General features: G+C 35.6%; 3 protein-coding genes across 3 annotated transcripts; 1 reads left to right on the forward strand and 2 right to left on the reverse strand.

Moving 5' to 3' along the window:
• The first annotated feature begins 4,832 nt into the window (after window positions 1-4,832).
• Window positions 4,833-6,209, forward strand: LOC103941088 (uncharacterized acetyltransferase At3g50280-like). The gene has a single exon (XM_009351270.3). It carries the CDS (start codon window positions 4,833-4,835, stop codon window positions 6,207-6,209), a length of 1,377 nt encoding a protein of 458 aa, XP_009349545.2.
• Window positions 6,210-6,686: 477 nt separating this feature from the next.
• On the reverse strand, window positions 6,687-9,777 carry LOC103941086 (probable E3 ubiquitin-protein ligase LUL2). The gene is made up of 4 exons (XM_048568900.1): window positions 9,616-9,777; window positions 8,836-9,442; window positions 7,671-8,166; window positions 6,687-7,212 (listed from the first exon to the last, which is right to left on the reverse strand). The coding sequence occupies exons 2-4, from the start codon at window positions 9,336-9,338 to the stop codon at window positions 7,090-7,092; spliced, it is 1,122 nt and encodes a 373-aa protein (XP_048424857.1). The 5' UTR covers window positions 9,339-9,442; window positions 9,616-9,777; the 3' UTR covers window positions 6,687-7,089.
• A 1,964-nt stretch (window positions 9,778-11,741) lies between these two features.
• LOC103941085 (F-box/kelch-repeat protein At5g60570-like) lies at window positions 11,742-13,968 on the reverse strand. The gene is made up of 2 exons (XM_009351268.3): window positions 13,810-13,968; window positions 11,742-13,536 (listed from the first exon to the last, which is right to left on the reverse strand). The coding sequence occupies exon 2, from the start codon at window positions 13,176-13,178 to the stop codon at window positions 12,009-12,011; it is 1,170 nt and encodes a 389-aa protein (XP_009349543.2). The 5' UTR covers window positions 13,179-13,536; window positions 13,810-13,968; the 3' UTR covers window positions 11,742-12,008.
• Window positions 13,969-20,312: the final 6,344 nt, after the last annotated feature.

Consider the following 20,312-nt stretch of genomic DNA (forward strand, 5'->3'; position numbering starts at 1 on the left):
TCCATTTTTTCTGAGAAACCCATCCTTCCATCATTCCTTCCTTCTAGCATCTCAGCCACCCTACCCCACCAAGGTGACCTGAATGAGATCTCTCATGTGGGTTTGTTTTTTTTTTTTTTTTTTTTTTAATCAAATTATTCTTTTGGTTTATAGAATTTGATTCTATTTGACCATTATACAATTTCTCAACTACTTAATTGCCATTTTCTCTTCTTTTTACTTGGTATTATTATATGATATATCATGGCCTTAATTCCAAATATATTGAGTTCATTATGTTGACTTGAATATAAACAGGAAGCCCTCAACCCAACCATTTTATCTAACCTCGGAATCCTTTTGAATCCTCATTTCATGAATGATTATGGTGGAAGGTAACTTTGCGAAGCTTAATTTGTATTTGAATTTTTCTATTGGTAGAGGACCATAGGGGATTGGGGTTACTCAAGAGAACTGGGCACAATTCTTCATTAATTTTTGGGAGTTCTAATGTAACAGTCATTTCACTATTCAATCTTAATCATAAGGACTTTTTTGGTATGAAAATTCTATAATGGATCAAGCTTTTTTCTTTATTTACTCTTATGCCATTATTTCATTATTGTAAAGGGGTCAACAATGATGTTGACATTTTTGTCTGGTTAAAATACATTATTTTGCATGATGCTTGTGGAGCCAAAACTAATCGAGAAAAATATGGAGGCAACACGTGGATTTTAGGGTGAAAAGGATAAAATTACCCTTGAGGCACGCTAAAGCTTCTACGCGCGAGCAGTGGACAATCATCACTTAATCAAGGTCAAAAGTGATCAAAATAGGTATTCATTCAAAAGACGAAGCAAGCAACAAAAGATGATTCTTTGCACGGGCATGATGTAGAAGATTGCTAAGGGGGGAACACATATCCTCTAAGTTTTCTCTCTCTTGTAGGAAAAATAAATCACTCTCCAAAGTTGATTTAATAATCCACTTAAGGTGGACTTAAACAGGCTTTGGGAGAAATTTATTTCCTTTTCCTAGAATGATCTAATTTCTAATTAAAGAGGGAATTTACATCAAAATAGGTAACAATCCAATGTTTCCTAAAGCAAGAAGATCTCTACACCTACTGTCATTTCCTGCGAGCAGCCCAACTGGTGTGGGGGCATTTGTGGAGCAAAAAATAATTGAGAAAAATATGGCGGCGACACTTGGATTCTAGGGTTAAAAAGACAAAATTACTCTCAAGGCACACCAAAAATTCTACGTGCGAGCAGCAGACAATCATCACTCAATCAAGATCAAAAGTGATCAAAATAGGTATTTATTCAAAATCTATTTCATCCATCCTTATCAAATCTCCCTCACAAGGTAATGCCCAAATTATTTTTCCTAAATCATATTAATTAGCTAATTAATTGATTTATTACTCAATTAATTTATTAATTAGCTAATTAATTGTAAATTACACCAAAAAAACCACTAAATGTGGCCGGTTCCCATATCTCCCAAAGGGGCCAGCCACACCCTATAAATACCACCCCATGTTCTCCAAAAACCCAATTCCAAGCTTCTTGCAAAATTCTCTAAATTCTCTATGTCCAAGAACAAGAAGGAAGAAATTTGCATCCACAATGCTATTCAACTTATGCTACTTTCTTTTCCTAATTTGCTGTCAGCTATTCATGATTCCATTATGTTGTTGATGTTGTGCAACTCCTCTTCTGTCAAATTGTTCCAGTATTGTTCGTCTCCTTCCACTAGATCTGCCTCTCTTTCCCTATTTTTTTTTTCACCTTGTAATACATATTTTCTATTTCTCCTTTGAAATTTTAAGGCCTCCAGTATGGCTGATGATAGGCTTTTGACTTGCTGTAAATATACATTTCTTCTTCAGCTACTAATATCATATCATACCTAAAATCTTCAAACTCATCTAAGGCTAACATTTGGATCTCTCTAAATCTCATAATATTTTTGTATGAAGGAGTCCACCTGTGTAGGAAGATAGAGGATAGTCTAAAGGACTTTTTAATAATCATGGTTATATGTCTAGCTTTCTCTTTATGCATTTGTACATACCAATCTGGAGGACTACTAATAAAACTTATGAAAATTTATTTCCATTGTTATAGATAATCTTCTGCTACTTTTATAAGCCTTTCAGGAAATGATTCTAGTCGGGAAATATGGTTAATGAATATTTTATCAAGATAACCAAACTTTAATAGTAAGGTTGGGGTAACTTCTATAACATTATGCTTTTTCTAATGCTCATAATAAAATGTCATGGTCTAAGATCTTTCATGTTAATCTTGCCTACAGCTATGCTAACATTTGGTTTACAAATACAACTTTCTGTATTATCACAAAGACATGGTGATAACACAATATTTATACATTTATATTGCCCATATTTCTGAAGTTTTATGCTATGTTTTCTTGTGAAATTGGTTGTTTGATATGTCTAGTGCGTATTTTGTAGATAATGGACTGTAGAGAAGACATTGGAGTCTTTTGGTGATTTTAAGGCGAAAAAGGATCAAAGTTAGGAAGAACTGAAGTCGAGAAGTATTCCAACGATCATAAGATGCTAATTTATTCAATCCGTAATTTTAATGGTTGCTGTTTGGAAATTATAACTGGAGCTGGAAGGTGCTGCGCAGAACTATCATTTTCATTGGGATGTTACAAATTCATTAGGATGAACTAGGTGTTGTGCCACACATGTACAGAAAGCTTTGGATGTCTAGTTTCAGTAGAATTTTACAGATCATGATTTTGATACTTCTAGAAGAAATTATACCTGCTTTAGTGGTAGAAGGTCAGTTCAAGAATTCTACGCGATTATGAATAATTGGAGTCCAGTTTGAGTCAGGAAACCAAAGTCTAATAATATTGGGACTCCTGTTTGGGCTGGAATTTTACAATTGCGGTAAAGATTTACCTAAACTTTATATTCCTTGGACGTGAAAGGGGGGAAGACTCACTTCATCAGATTGTTTAGAGGATTGACCTAAGGAAAAGCTAGAAGCCAAGGGGTCCTCTAAGGGATTTTTTTTTACATCTTTTCAAGCTTTGTACTTATGATTGTCATGATTATGTCTTGCTGTAATTTGATGGTTATGATTAACTAAATTCTTTATTATGGATTTGATGTAGCCTCATGATCATTCTATGTATTAGTTAACTTTATTCTTTTATCAATTCAAAGGTTTCTAGTTTCATTTATTGTGCTTAAATCATTCTTTATGTTCATGTCATTGATTAGGTACCTTTAATATGAATTTTTAGATGTATGAGATAAGGTTATAGTAGACACCATATGATTAGCCTTGAGATAGCTCTCTTGGATGAACGAATTGTTGTTGATGCAGACGCCATGCTAAGACACTTTTTGGTTTCCTTCGTTCTTCTTGTACTTAATGGATTTTTTATTACTGACTTAGACTAGACACCATGGTTAAGTTGATGATTAAAAGTACTTCGTTACACCTGGACACCTAACGGACAATCATAATAAAGAAAGAACAAACCCTAGAACCTGAATTGAATTGTTCATATACAATTAAACAAGTGTGTGATATCAGTTGTGTTAATGACTTCATACCTCAAGGTGCTTTACTATTATAACTATACTATTAAAATGCTAAACTTGGCTCTAATACCAAATTCATAAGGCAAAGGCCCGGTTAAATAGTCGAATGACCATTATAACAACTAGACATAAAACCTTGCACATGGAACTCGACATATTTCATCATGACGACCACTCACAATGCAGGTATAAGGCCTTAAAGGCTGAACTCAGATGTACGAAGAACTCAAAGGTACCCTAGTTAATGTCCAGTTATTTTTATGGCAATCATTCAACTATAACAGAGTGCTCGAACAAAGTATGATCGTCATTTTTGCAGATTAATAATATAACTACAATAGTGTTTTCCTGTTTTGGACTAGAAGTCTAATTAAACACACTAAAAAGAAAGAAGAAAGAAAGAAAGAAATAAGAAAGCTTACTTAAGACTTGGAGATTGCTTGAATATGTACACTTGAACTTTTATTGATATGTAAAATGTTTACAAAGAAGTGTTTACAAAGGATAGGAATGTTTTGGATGCTCTGTGCTTGAGGTGTATTGGAGTAGTGTGTATTGAGGTGTCTCTGCATTGGACGAAAGACTCTTATATACAAATCAATTTCTTAAATGACAAAACAACTTTTCAAAAAGAAAACAACTATTTACAACTTTTTTTAATAGTAACTTTGCATTGTTTTTTTAAATTGTTGGTGTTACTGTTTCTGAAAGTGGACCGAATTATTTGCCTTCTTTTGCTTTTGTTTTGAAAGACATGTGAACTTGCTGAATGCATGTGGACTTCCTACATGCCTTGTCTCCTGGAGTCCATGCCCATACTTTATTATCTTTTGCATTCAATTGTTGTTTGAATGTTTTCAAGGGCAACCTTGATATTTTTGAAATTATTTGTCTTTATGGTTAAATGAAGGTTTTCTAGGGTGTTTTCAAAATCCATTCAAATCTTTAATCAAAGTACATAAGAATTCTTTCAAATCTTTAATCAAAATCCCTAAGAATTCTTTGAAAGTTGTAAAAATTCTACAATCCTTTAAAATCTGTTACTTATTAAAAAAAAAAATTTTAAATCCTCTCAATACACAATGACTACGACCCCTTTAGTTTACAAAATACATATCTTTCTTGTATGTTAGGATTATAAAATCCTCCATGCTTATCTCGTTGTTCTATCTTCCATCGTAAACAAATCCACCGTACTATATCACCACATTCTATAACCATCACCTTTCAACGGTGTGAGCTGCAATCAATTGAAATGACTCCGATTCGGCACATCTCCACCAGCACCATCCGACCAACGAATGACGACAATGATGAATTAAATCACAGAATCGAGTTAGCTCCGTGGGATCTGCGCTTGATCCAAATTGATTACACTCATAAGGGGCTTCTCTTCAAGAAATCAGCAGAGACGGAAGAGAGCAACAGCTTGATAGACCACCTAAAATCCACTCTTGCTCGGACCTTGAATATTTTCTACCCGCTCGCTGGTCGGCTCGCCCTGACTAAAAATGGTGACGATAACACTGGTTCTTTCTTCATCGACTGTAATGGCGATGGAGCTGAGTTTGTCCATGCAGCTGCCGATGGTGTCAAAGTGGTGGATATCCTTGAATCTGTTTATCTTGCAGATGACATTGTCAACCACCTCTTTTCTATGATGGAGGCTTGGAACTACGAGGGTGTTACGAAACCATTGCTTGCAGTACAAGTCACTGAGCTTGTTGACGGAATCTTTATTGGTTGCAGTATAAATCATATGGTCGTTGATGGTACCTCTTTCTGGCATTTCTTCAATACGTGGTCTGAAATTTCTCGTGTTGAACCTTCTGGTAAAATTTCTCAACCTCGTCCTGTTTTCGCTCGTCAATTTCATGACGGCTTGATTGATCTTCCAATTCAGCTACCCTTCTCCTACGTTCAAGAAATTATGACCAAGAAGTCTGTAATTGGACATGGATCGTCGTCTTTGAATTCTTCACAAAGGGTAGTATTTCATTTTCCTAAAGAGAAGGTGGCAGAGCTCAAGTCCAAGGCTAATGTTGAGATGGGCACCACGGATAATAACACGATCTCATCCCTTCAAGCACTCATGGCTCATCTTTGGCGAGCGGTAACGCGTGCCAGAAATCTGAACCCAGATCAAGAAGTTCGCTACCTGATTGCAGTGGGATTGCGGCAAAGAATGGAGCCACCGTTGCCAAAAGAGTACCTCGGGAATGCGGTTCTAGGCGTTCTTGTGAAGTGCACAGCAGGGGAGCTAGTACAACATGGACTAGGGTGGGCAGCCTTCCGAATAAACGAAAAAATTGGTTCGCTGAAAGCTGAAGAAGTGAGGAAGTACATGGAGGATTGGGTAAAAGCTCCTACATTTCTTCCAAATTTACAAATGGATCCAGAAACTCTTGATTTGTGCACAGGAAGCTCGCCCCGGTACAATGTGTATGGTAATGATTTTGGGTGGGGAAGGCCGGTTGCTGTGCGAAGCGGAATTCAAGAAAGAAAGGTTGGGAGCTTAACGGTGTATCCTGGGGCTGAAGAAGGAAGTATTGATTTTGAAGCTTGTCTTTGGCCAGAGACTCTACGAGCTATGGCAGAAGATGTAGAGTTTATGCAAGCTATACTCGCATGAACTATGCTTTTAGTTTTGATTGTAAGCTTCAAAGTCTGTGTCAATTGTGCTTGGTAATTTTTAGAGTCCAAATAAACGAGTTGTTGCTTAAAACAACTCAACTTGAGAGTATAATGATTTCAATGTATCAAAATGACTTTCTATAAGGAGTGTGTAAGGAGAAAATGAGAGTGAAAATCATCATCTATTGTCACATGTTATACAATGGATGAATGATGATTTTTATACTTTGTTTTTCATTAACTGAAAGTGTTTTTTGTCATTTTGATCCTTATTTAACGGAGATTTTCACAGAACTAAAATGATTTAACGGTGAACAAACCCAAGGACTACTTCTATCCATTTCAAATCTCAAGAACTAAAATGATGAATTGTGCAAATCTCCAGGACCATTTTGACTAAAAAGACCTTATTTCGTGTATTCTAATAGGGGTGGACGTTGAATTTGATAGTTCTGAAAAATCCGCATTAGAGAGCTTACCCTTCAAATTGAATCTTTAATACTTTCCAAAGAAAATAGTATTTACACAAATTGAAGAAAAAATAAGAGTTGTTTAGAGGTTGGAAAAGGACTTAATATTAGGAGTATTTTAGTGCGACAGTTCTCACCCTCTATCGCACTAAAATACAAGGAAAAAATAATGTTAAGTACCGACTATCTCTCATCGTCAACGGCATCATTAGGAAAAGCATCCACAGTGGCGTCATTAGGAAAAGCATGTACAACGATCAAGACAGGTTAAAAGTAAATAAAGCGCGTTGTGTTAAGACACGATACTGTCGTTACTAAATACTAACATGAGAAGGTCGGGTCGTGTTTTTCCTTTTCTTCTTCCGTTTTCTTTTGGATTTTATAGATTTTACCAGTGTTGATAGCATCCTACCCTGAACTATCAGCTCCATTGTTCACCTTGATTTCCAAGAGACGATCAACAGGTTGCCTACAGACGGGGCATCTATTTGTCTGGAACCTCAAAACCTTAGCACAACCACTGCACATGCACTGCAGTCAAAAGACAAAATATTAGCCAGAAGAAAAGAAGATAAAACTTGGGCATGCTCAAATTACAACACCAGAGCAGAACTCCCAAGATGTAACATCAACCAAAAGACCGTAAACATAGGGAGTGATACAAAGTGGATTCTGGCCCATTTGCGACACTCCTTTATACATCCAAGAGGGAAACAATATGTTCTGAACTTCTGAGGCTAAATGGAAGTCTGTAGGAGGGGACAGGGGTGGAAGCGGATGATGCACTTTTTCAGCCAGAAAAGTTATGAAAGTTAGGGATGTCTCTCGCCCCCAAACAACGTAGTTCAAGTGGAATTGTGTGGTGGTTTATAAGGATAGAACTTAGATTCAATTTCTCTTGTAAGCAAAATAAAAAAGGACATCACATAAAGATCTGTTCATTCAAACTAACGATAGAAGACGAGGGAAAGAAGAGAATCTTTACATACCATGTGCCGGCATGGGAGGACAGTTGTATCTCGAGGCTCTGACAAGCAAATTATACACTCTTTGCCAGAATCATTTCCACTTTGATCACTTTCAAGCGAATTCCCAATACCATAGATCTCCTGCAGCTCATACCTCATACCATTCACCCATAATATCTGCTTCATCACCCGCACTTTGTATTCCCCATTCTCCTTCTTTTCAAACACCGCCTGGGTGATCTGAGAATTCCTAGCTGAATTTCCAACCGATTCCTGCTCACTTTCATTCAAGGGACAGCATTCAGCCTTCACCACAAGAGGATAGACTTCTATGTCACCCTCTTTACTAAACCCTATGTCCTCAAACACTGAGAAGTCAATCCCAGTTCCGGAAGGTTGTCTAAACTTTTGACCAAGTCCTTTCTCAAAAGGCACTGTAACTGATTTAAGCAAGCTTTCCTTTGTTGCTAACAGTTTACAGTCTACATCTTCTTTAGCGAAAAAAAGAACTGTAATGCTGTGGCACAAAACAGGGGATAAATAATTAAGTAAAAAGGAACACTTATAGAAGAAACGTCACTACCGCTAATAAAAAAAAAGGTTGAGAAGAACGAGAAGACCCTTTCTAGCTGCACATACACATTATGTTGTCTAAGAACATCGCATGAAGGTGTTTAACAACTGAATAAGAAATTTTAGACAATTAGGAAAAGAGGTTTTGTTTAAACTCTAATCGAGAAATATTAGACTCCCATAATCGCCATGTCACAAATAACACCGACAGATTTGTCAATCATTTTACAGCAGGGACAGAAGCGTCATAACTTCATTTAGCAGTTCATCTACCTTAGGCCCTTAACCTCTATAATTAGACAATATTAACCATGTAATAAGCTTGACAGCTCGAGCTAGGCTATACGCTTTCCTCCTTGGTCTACAAGACTATGCTATGCTTTCAAACAGTTGACTTGATCAAGGCATATAAATATTGCCTAACATGACCACCAAGTATCACCAATAAACCAAATAATCAGCTCGAAACAAATTCAACTAATCTAATGTCATCATCAAAGAACTACATTTTTCAAAAAGCCGTAGTCATTAGTCAAACGTCACTACTCCAATGATCAAAACATACAAAAAATACTCTCATAAAACATGCATCCATGAAACACGAGCAATTTACCTTCCGGGCGCAGCAGCATCAAACGTGAAAGCAACAAGGAACCTCCCGGGATTCTCCTCATCCGGCTCAACCCGCAAAGAGTCTTTCTTGATATTCACGGCATTCTTAACGGTGACCGTCTTCTGATGTTCCACAAAGGTAGCACCCTGAGGGGGAGGAGGAGGGGGAGCAGCACCGAAAGGGAACTGCCCGTGAACCCAATTGGCGGGAGTGGGGCCCATATAGACTCCGCTGCCATGAAAAGGCTGCGGATACGGTACCGGCATAGGCGGCGGCAGGTAGAATCTGGGGTATTGGAAGAACTGGGGCGGATTGGGGTTTGATCCATTTATATATTGAGACGGGTTCTGATGGTATTGCGGCGGATTGGAGTCTTGTCGGTTTGGATATTGAGACGGATGAGTTGGTGTGGAAGCAGCAAAAACATGAGTGCCCCCAGACATTTGGGGTTGCGGGCGGTGCCTCCGGCGACCCCCGGAGGTGTTGCTTCCAAAATTACCCATTGTCTCTATACTCGGGAATTTCAGTTTCCACTTATTTATTAAACGATTACAAACATGCAGAAAATACCATCAAATCTGAATCTTCTGTTTGGCAGATGAGAAACCTGAAGAAGAAGCCCAATGAAAGTGTTGGAATTTGTTAAAAGTTAGATCAGCAAATCATTTCCATCAATCATTTATAAATAAAAATTCACAAAACAAATTGAGAAGATTAAATTATGATGAAAACCCAACAAGTAACATGATAAATGATATTGATAAAACAGAGAAAACGTACCTTGGCTTGGGATGTCTTGTTTGCATTCTAGAGAGAGATAGATAGGAGAGAAAGGTTGAGATATTTTCATGAATGAATCTGGAAATGGGACATTGGGGTGTCTGTGTCCACCGACCCAACCAACGACAACGTCCTACGTCCGCCACGACCACCTTTGGAGTTGGGAAGGAAAGACAAGCCTTAACTTAACTTTCTTTTTTTTTTTTTTTTGGAGAAATTTTTAGTTGTGACGAGAATACGATGGTACATTACGTATTTTTATGCAAATGATGAAAACTTTTAATTTTTAAGTTATTAATTTTTTAACATATATAATCTACTATTTATATAAAAACACGTCATCTACTATTTTTGAAAAATCTCTCCTTTTCTCGCTTCTATCGCCACGTCCTCACATTTGGATCAATCCTAAACTATTTTGTTGGTCCCAGCTGCTGAGGTAGTGCGGTGACAGATGCAGCGATAACAATTGAAGCTGCGGAAGTACGAGATCAAATCTTTTACACTTATACTATGTGCCAACTTTTTGTGTGCTCTATTATTAATTATATGTGTTAAATTTACAATGATAAAGTTAAAAGTATTAAGTATAGCGGAATCGGATCCTTTATAGACCTAAGAAAATTGAGCTTGTTGAGCAAGGGATCAGGATCATTTAAATTTGATCCAACAGTTATAAACAATAAGTTTTTAAAAATTTATAATAATTGTAACCGTTAAATCAAATTTCAACAATCAGATCCTTACTCAGCAAGTTCAATATATTTATGTCCGGAGGGGATCCGGTTCCAAGTATTCCCTTCCCCCTTTCCACAATATTCCGTTATGGATTTTTTATGATTTATTCTGGAATACGATTTATATCTCTATATATTAGTTCTCTAACAGTGAGGGATTCCACATTTTGGGTTAAGATCGGATGACTTCCTCTTTTTACACACTGTTTATAAGTCCACAACTCTTAAAAAATCTGAACTGTTTATTAATTTTGTCATTCACAGATTATTTCTACAAAAAAAAAAAAAAATTTACAAATTTAAAATTATTAGCACATTCATATATAATAAAGAAAATGGATGAATGCAATTCTGCAAAGAAACACTAAAATGACTACTATTTGATCCAACGGTCATATAATATTAGATTTGCATGATTTTTAGTAATGTACTTCAACGTTTCAACCGTTTCTTAAGAGCATGCTTAAAACGAGAAGCAATTTGGGGGAATTTTATCCTAACACTGACCCCTCGATGTCCTTTCTGCAAATTTAAAGAGAAACTTTCCAACATATTTTCAAAAATTGTTCATTTTGCTCATCATGCATGGATCCAATACTCAACACCTAATCCCTTCCTTCCATGGATTGGCTTACTTAACTTTACGTTAATGAAATACTTATGGAATTTCAGACTTCGAAAATGCCTTCTCTTATGCCAGCAGAGTTGGGAGGCAAGAAACAACTTAATACTGACGTTCTGTACTCTTCGCCCGACAAGAATCTCGACGACGGCTTCAATTTGTGGCGAGGAGTACTTTTGTGTGAATGACGACTTGGATAAATTTTGATAATTTTCAAATTTTTCCTACATTATATAGGCATTTGACAGCCTCACTCAATGAGTTTTCTAGCATAAACTCGAGTCATGAGACTTGAAGTCGTGACCTCCTCTAACAAAGCAAAAACCATTTTTGCATGAAGAAAACAACAGATGTCAAAGTAGCGATCCAAAATGGATAAATCGAGACAATGTAACAAAAAATACGTAAAACAGCAGAAGGAAAGTTAGCCAAGGGTTTTTTATTTACCCGGAAACATAGATGTTGAATTATGTGCAACACTGAATATTGAAAAACCAGATGAACATGGAAAAGAAGATGTCGGTCCAGGCTACAGAGAGATGTTAAACCAGGAAAGTATCACCAAAGAAATATGCCGGAAATGCAAGAAATATGGCTAATCAAGAAGCTGATAGATAAGAATTCATTATCTTGCTCCAGAAAACTATAAATTGTGACGAACAGAACACTATCAAGCATCAAATTTATAAAAACAAATCATTAAACAATTACGCTTTCAATTTATTAAAACAGATAACTGACTGTAGAAGAGAAACACAACTTGAAAAATAAATATGGCGGAGCATCCTACCCATGTGTCCCTACTTCGCTCTTTTTGGAGCAAATCTTATGCAGGATCATGGAAGAATAAAACACCTCCAGATGCAGGCATCTTAAGAGAACCAACTTCTTTGCCAGGGAAATGCTATCTCGGCAACAATTAATTCTAGTCAATCAGATGGATGCACAAGGAACTACCCATAACTGCACAGGGAAGGGCCATGTCAGATTGCAGAAACCAGTACCTTCTTTTGTGTTAAATCTAAAAAGAATCTTCAACAACCCATAACTGCACAGTTGTACACAAACACCCCAACATGCTCTTTCACACCGATAACTTTCCAATCCAAGGTGCCATTCTTGACCCCTGACTTTGGAGACCATGAGTTCAGAACAATACCTTCACCTTCAGGACCTCTTTGCCCGCCCACAACGAGAAGTTCCTTTCCACAAGCCTTGAAGGCCAGGCCCCAGCCGTTTGAAGAGTCAGCCCTCACTGGAAGTCTTCCTAAAACATCCCAGGTGTTCTTCCCCTTGTCATACTTCTTCACCATGTTGGTTACATACTCAACTGCATACAATTGGTTATCAACAACTGCACAAAGTGGAGGAGCCTGTGCAGCCCTATTGACAGATGGATACATACCCTCAATTTTCCTCCATTTCCTCATATCAAGATCATATTCCTCCCCACAAGTAAGCGAGTCAGTAGGACTTGACATCCCACCCATAACGTAGAACTTGCCGTCCCAAAAAAAACCAGTGCACAATCTACGTGGAGTGTGCATGTTGGGTAGCATTTCCCACCTACCCGATACAGAATCATATATCTCTGCTGATTTCAAAACATTTCCATTTCTATCACTCCCACCCGCAACAATAGCAATTGAACCAAGGCTACCAGACCCGAACAAACAGCGGGGCTGGTTCATTCCCTGACATTTTATCCAGCTACGATGTATTGCACTGTACTTCCAAATCGCAAAATCCAACAGTTCACGACCAAAAACCAACAACTGACTTCCCATGGCCAAAGACTCCTTATCCGCATGATTGAAACACTCATCACAAGGCATCTTAGGCAATGTCATCCATTTGTTTCCCATTGGATCAAATGCCTCCCACCCTCTTAAATCACACACCAGATACACCCAATGCTCCAGAATTCCCAACTGCTCTCTCAACCCATACAAATACCCACTTTTAATTAACTTATTAAACCTTGTATTAATACACGACAGAGAAGCATAATCCCATCTAGAAGCCCAAGCGAGGCAATTCAAAGCTACATCGTCAACAAGACCGGGGACAAGCGAGTCACTTGATCCACACCTACGACGACCATCATTCGTTGTCCCCTTCAAATTCACATTCGAAATAACATTTACTCTCTCTTCCTTTTCTTCCTTCGTATAATTAGCCAACTGGGAAGGCATGTTTCTCATGTTAACAAAACTTCAGTATATCCCAACTAAAACTCCCAAACAAAAAACATTCTTCATACAGATTCCAAAAAAAATCCCAATTACACAAATCCCAAACCTATCAACCCGATACCCGAAAAAACAATTCCGATCTTTGCAGGTAATCGATTTTCATTGATCTACTTCTTCCCCTCCATTAAAGAATAGTCAAAATTCCATGGCAAACTCCATTACCAATTTCTATATCGAAAACGAAATTCGAACAATCTCATAGCCATCCCCCATCGGATTCACAATACAAATAAACATGGCAAACCAAACGATCAAGAATTCCAAGAACCTTTTCTCGAATGATTTCCATCAATCCAAACACAAAAATCTGCATATTCCACAACATCAAGCACAAATTCAATACCAAAGACACAAATTTTACAAAAAAATAAAATAATAATAATAATACACACACAACAGCAACAGCAAGCAAACAAAAACAATAACACTATTCAGAGAGCTAAGGTCCAATCCGGATACCAAAGACACAAAAACAAAAATTACGATCCGGATCGGTAGTTAATCGGATCTCGACTAAAGGAGCCGAGAAAAACAACAACTTCAAGGAATCAAGACGAAAATAAACGAAATGTTTGCGTACCAAGAAAGTGAGAATAATCGATTTCGGATCTCAATCGCAAGGTCGCCTGCGAATTTTACCGGAATTTTTTTCCGTCGCCATGTTGCCGGAATCCGGCAGGGATAAAGAAAGAAGAGGAGGTGGGGGGGGGAGGAGAGAGAGAGAGAGTTGAAGTCTGTGCTATATATAGAGCGGAGCAGTGAGGACAGAAGGATAGGGTGGATTCCAACTTGTAACTTGTAGAACTCACTAAGTCTGTTTTACGGCAATGATGGATAAGATTTGGGGCTAGTTTGGAGTTGACTGTTTCTTTAAGAGAATAAACAGTTGTGAGAAAACAGATAAATATTTTATAAATAGAAGTTTTATTTGAACCCGTATAACTTCTTTCTATATTTAATTTATTCTCTATATGTATATTATTTTTAATTAAAAAATTAATATCTCTTTCAATCTAAATTTACTAACTAAACTACCATCACAAACCCAATTCAAAATGTAAAGTTATCTTTACACCCGTTTAATAAATAAAATCCCAGAAACATCATCTTCTCAACTTTGATTATCGTGAATTGAAACTCACGAGGACATTGATTTTGTCGGATTACTTACTAAAATGCTATTTTGACTGACTGATGGCATAGATTTGTAATTGTCGAGGACGTTCCAAACTTTTTTTTGTGCATGACCTTTACCATTGTAACTCACTTTTTCTCAAAAGAAAAAAAAATGACTACTTTTGAAGAGTTTCTACAAATTTAATGTTGCTTACAAATTAAGGAGAGAAGTCTATTAACAAGAGGACTAATGACGAATGAAAATTAAGCTGATTGGGATAGAGGAACGTGTTCACTTGCAAACTCTACCTTTAAAGGAGAGATGGGTACAAGTTCCTAATTTTAATGGTAACATGGTGTGTAGTTGCAAAACCCAAAAACCCAGGGAAACTCAAAAACCCATATTCCAAACTTAGAAAAAAAAAAAAAATAATCAAACTAAAAAAAATTGCATAAATCGATTCATACCTGAGTTGGAGGGTTCAAAACTTCAAAAGCACCATCCATCGATAAAAAAAACTTGTTTTTCTGTATGGGAGCTTTCAGGGTTTTAGCAAATGAATGTAGGATAAAAATTGTGTGATGGTGGGGTTTAATTATTGAGTATGAGTTTATTTATGAATTTTAGTTTTGTTGTTATTTTCACATTGTACTTGATAGTAATTATGCAATAGGATAAAAAAAATTAAAAAAAAAATGGACAAGTCATATTTAAAATTTAAGTTAGGTATAGAAAGAGGTTATATGGGTTCAAATAAAATTTCTCTTTGATAAATTATAGCGTTAAAAGTGTTTTTAGCAAAAAAGGATGCGAGTAGGATTGTCAATATGAAAGTTTCATTAATTGGTATCGTTCACTTGTTTCTAATGACAAAATTTTTATTTTTATTTTTTATAGAATTATCTTCTACTTTCTGTTGTTTTGGACCTATATTTTGAAAAAAATTTAGGCAATCCCAAACCAGCTTTTCATTCAAAAAAAAAAAAAAAACCAATACATAGGCCTTGTGAAAATGAAACCAATGGAAGAGAGGTCATTGAACCTTGTGAACTAGAAACTTGAGATTGCCTTCAAACTTGTTGTGTGGTTGTGGATTAAGAGTAAGAGAGGCGATACTTGAATTCAATTGGCCAATATACACAATCCAGATACATAAATATAGATACATTAGTTATTATAAAACTTTAAAAGCTTACAATACAAAAGTAACAAAACACATTGAAAAATAAACAAAGAAAGCCTGCAATGTGAATTACCTTACATTGGTATTGTGGGACCATGATTTTCCAAGGCCAAAGTAAGACGGATAGGAGTTTGCCTACCTCAGAAGTCCAGTCATGGACTCAACAACCTCCATTGTGGGGCTGACTAAACGGATCAGTGGTGCCACCATCATTTGCTCCAGAATCAATGAGCGAAGTTCGTCAACTTCGTTGAGATAGACCATTCTTGTTCCACAAGTTTCAGGAACCTAATCTAGTATGGATTCAACATGATTTGGAGCCCTTACAATTTAAGAGTTAGTGTGCGCTGCAAGTAATCATACTCCTAAGATGATGTAATATCTACTTCATAGATATCCTTATGGACCCTTCTAGGTTCATCTTTGGTAACGTAAACGTTGCACACTTACTTTATTGCCCATTGCTTGAGTCATAATATTGCTTACTAACTTGATCATCTGAGATCCTTTAACCGGCACACCCTCCCCTGTCTTAGGCTTATTCACGGTTGTGTGTTCTTTTACACGTAAACCAATTCAAACATCTCCACCACTCATAGCGGTGCACGAAATTTGATTCCAACAATTGGTGCTTTCATTGAGAGTTGAACTGAAGAACCCCTCGACCAGATTACTCTACTACTATGACTGCAGTAATGCCCTCATGGTGTAATTGTACCAACGAATATGCTCCACCCATGGATAGAAGTTGGGTGAGTCTGCAACTGGTTTATGTAACTATAAACAAGCCACTAACTAATTATTGAACTAAATACAAATGTAATACGTCATTGGCATCCATGTCAATCAAACCATAGTTTACCAATTTTCTCCTTTTATATTAAGAGATCATTTCATATTATGGCATATATATCCATGACAAATTGTTTTAATTTCAAGAATGTATATATATGTTAAGCTACAAATTAAACAGTTGAATAATTAAATATTTTTCTAACTCCACTTTGTTCCCAATTCCCACACACGTGCATGGTGCATTTTCCTTCATTCGTAAAAGATTGAAAATTTAAATCATTTAAGGCTCCTTTTGGAAGGGTAAGAGGTTATAACTTAAGTGATTAAGAGTGTTTATATTGGCAGCCTAAGTTTGTACTCGAATCCCCCACATTTTTCTTGTGTAAAAAATGTATAAGAATTTGAATGAAATGATATGAATATGGAGAACTATGCTAAATTTGATACAAAATCCAAAAAAACATAGATTCTACGTATTTCAAGTAACTAGACGCGATATACATTTAATGAATTAATTTTAAACGACTACGTGTTTAGAATTTTTTCTGTAGTCCATAAGTTTATTCCTTTCATGCTAATGAGTAATTAGACTTATTCTAGTCAATAAATGTTAATATAATTTCTCAAATTTAAGAGAATTTTGTGAAATCACAATAAACCTCATCAAATGTAAGTGAAATTAACCCAAAAAAAAAATTTAATATGTTCGTTTAAACACATTACCGTAACGAGTTTAGTAATGCACTTCAAAATAAAGGTATAGATTGATTAACAAGACAACAAAAGTTAAATTTAATTAAAAAGAAGAACAACACTAATTATAGAAGAACCAACAAACAATGTTGATCAATTGTTCAATAGAAAACTATTGTGGTTTAATTAATCACGTACATAATTTATAACGAAACAACGAGTGAACTCGCCATCCACAAATGACCACAAGTCAATTGGAACGTCAGCCTCAAGGTGATTCCTGGAAACAACAGTTTCCCATTCACCCTCAGAACCCAAGGCATACCTCCCACCTCCCATTTTAACCAACTTGATTAGGGAAGTATAACCTTGTTCAATGAGCTTCATTGCCAATGTGTCTCCAACATTGGCGAGTTTTTCTTTGTCAGCCAGTGAGAGAATAAGACTCAGTAGAAGCTTTTCATGTATTATCAAACGCCTACTACATTATCCCTTTGGAACTTCAAATTAAGCCGTCCAACTAGTTTTATCTGGCCACCATTCATGTCATGGATCCTTTTCATGGTGTTCTTTGTCAAAACAAAACTAGCCATCTCTAAAACTTTATATATATATATATATATATATATATATATTCAAGATATAACCATGTGGAATCGAGAAGATTAATAAACAAACCATTGTACTATGTTCACACTGCCCAACCTTATTTATAGCTTCACCCTGGAAAAACTGACTACCAATCTTACTTGTCTAAATTAATTGCATGATCTTTTATATATTCATATATACAGAAGGAATGGTGACAAAGAAAAACTCAGTACAAAGTTTGATAATAATCTGGAGTATTGATTTTTTTAATCAAGCAACTTAGTATAAAAGTCACTAAACCTTAGATTATTTTCTTACAAATTGTACTGAGAGAAGATTATATTCCTTCTTTGTAATATGGATATACATGCATGCAAGATCATGCAATTAATTTAGACTACAAGGATTGGTGGTCGGTTTTTTCAGAGTCAAGCTATATTAGGTTGGGCATAGTGATCATATACAGTACAATAGTCAGTTTGCTTATTGATCTTCTCGATTCCACAAGGTTAATTATATTTTGAATATATATCAAATTTTAAAGACGCCTAATTTTGATTTGACAGAAGACACAAAGAAAAAGATCCAAGAGATGAACGGCAGCCACATAAATCTCGTTGGACGACTTAATTTAAAGTTTCAACGAGAAATATGTAGAAGGTGTTTAATAATACATGAAGCACTACTACCGAGTCTTATTCTCTCCCTGGATGACAAGATAAAACTCGCCATTGTCATAGATACACTGGCAGTGAAGCTCGTCGAACTAGAAGGTTACACTTCCCTAATAAAGTTGGTTAAAATGGGAGGTGGGAGATATGCCTTGGGTTCTAATGGTGAATGGAAAACTTTTGTTTCCAGGAATCACCCTGAGGTTGACGTTCCAATTGACTTATGGTCATTTGTGGACGGCGAGTCCACTCGTTGTTTCCTTATTGACTATCTACGTAGTTAATAAAACCACAATATTTTTCTATTGAACAATTGATTAGCATTGTTCTTTGGTTATTCTATAATTAGTATTGTTCTTCTTTTATTTAAGCAAATGCAAGTTTTTGTAGTCTTGTTAATCAACCTGTACCTTTATTTTGATGTGCATTAGTAAACTCATTATGGTAATGTGTTTAAACGAACACATTATTTTTACTAACACTTGATGAGGTTTATTGTATTTTAACAAAATCCCCTTATGTTTGAGAAATTATAGTAACATATCTTGATTAGAATAAGTTAATTAGAATGAAAGGAATAAAGTTATGGATTACCCAAAAAAATAAAAAATAAAGTCTTTTTTTCAATAATTAATTACACATATACCATTTCTAGCTACTTGAAATGCGTGGAATCATTTTTTTTTTTTTTGGATTTTCTAGAAAATTTAGCATAGTTTTCCAAATTTAAATATTTTCATTCAAATTCTTTTAAATTTTCTTTACAAGTAAAATGAGAGGGATTTGAGCACATACTTAGGGTGCCAAAATAAATGCTCTAACCCACTTAAGTTACTAGCCCTTGCCCATTCAAAAGGAGCCTTAAATGATTTAAATTTTCAACGTTTTACAAAATAAAGAAAAATGCATCATATATTATACCATATAAGTTTTAATTTGATATTTTTTTTCCATGTATTTATAAATATTTTCTTATTCAATAGAAAGTAGAGCTTTTCTTTAATTATAAGGGTAAATTAGTAAATTCATAAGAATATTTTTTTTACTCAAGGGGTTACGATACGTGAAAGGAAATTAAAATCTTAGGGACATTTTTTTGCTCAAGGGGTTACGATACGTGTTAGTGTAATTTCTCAAGGGGTTACTATACGTGTTAGTGTAATTACTCAAGGTCAAATATTTTTTGTAGTTCATGGGGTGATCCTAAACTTTTAGGCCAAATATTTTTCGCAGTTCATGTGGTGATATAGAAATTTTGAATTCATACTTTAGGTTGAAGTTCGTTAGCAATAATAGTCAAATCAAAATTTCATCTTTTGTAAAATGTAAGGGCAAAAACTAACCCATATCTCCCCCACCTTCATCTTATTCCCCACCCGACACGACCAACGGAAAACCTTCACCCTGACAACCCGATCTAGTTTCTACTCTCTTCACTAAGAGGCGCACAACCGTCAAGACAAAGAACCATTTAGTAGACTTTTCAAGCAAAAATGTGATGTTAAGAAGACCAATTTTGTAAATCATATGACGTGATTGTTGATGATTAGATTATTACTTAATTATTGATTGATGCTATTACTTATACTGTTGGCAGCTACTTTATCAAATCTGGATACACGCTCTACATTGTAGTTTCCTTTATGCAGTAGTAAATTAGTGAAGAGTTCATGAATAAAAATTTTGAAGTTATTAGGATTACAATTAATTTGAAATATTTTTTCTATTTAATTTAGGATTTCTTTCCTAAAATAAGTTTTTACTTCTATTTCTATTAGGCACTAGAAGTAAAGTAAGCAACAACGATCATAGCTAATAACTATTTTGAAAGTTGTCTTTGGGGTAATAATGATGTTGCTAATGAAAAAATGTGACAAAAAACCAAGAAGTAGGTAATAACTACCCCCACAATAATGATTACTGCATTAAAAAATAGGGAGCTTTATTGGAAATTGATTGAGTTAAGTTTATTTTAATAAAAAACTTTTTTTTTTAATGGGAAAACAATAAAAAACTTCATTAAAGAGAGAAGC

This window comes from the organism of the source record quoted next, unplaced genomic scaffold (genome assembly GCF_019419815.1).
Source record: "Pyrus x bretschneideri cultivar Hongxiangsu unplaced genomic scaffold, Pyrus_bretschneideri_v1 Contig5, whole genome shotgun sequence".
Classification (NCBI taxonomy): Eukaryota; Viridiplantae; Streptophyta; class Magnoliopsida; order Rosales; family Rosaceae; genus Pyrus; species Pyrus x bretschneideri.

Coding starts and splice junctions, on each gene's coding strand:
- LOC103941088 (XM_009351270.3), top strand. CDS start 4,833: ATGACTCCGATTCGGCACATCTCCACCAGCACCATCCGACCAACGAAT.
- LOC103941085 (XM_009351268.3), bottom strand. CDS start 13,178: ATGAGAAACATGCCTTCCCAGTTGGCTAATTATACGAAGGAAGAAAAG.
- LOC103941086 (XM_048568900.1), bottom strand. CDS start 9,338: ATGGGTAATTTTGGAAGCAACACCTCCGGGGGTCGCCGGAGGCACCGC. Junction 8,167..8,835: donor GATGCTGCTGCGCCCGGAAG/GTAAATTGCTCG, acceptor TTTGTGCCACAG/CATTACAGTTCTTTTTTTCG. Junction 7,213..7,670: donor TCCTCCCATGCCGGCACATG/GTATGTAAAGAT, acceptor TTTTGACTGCAG/TGCATGTGCAGTGGTTGTGC.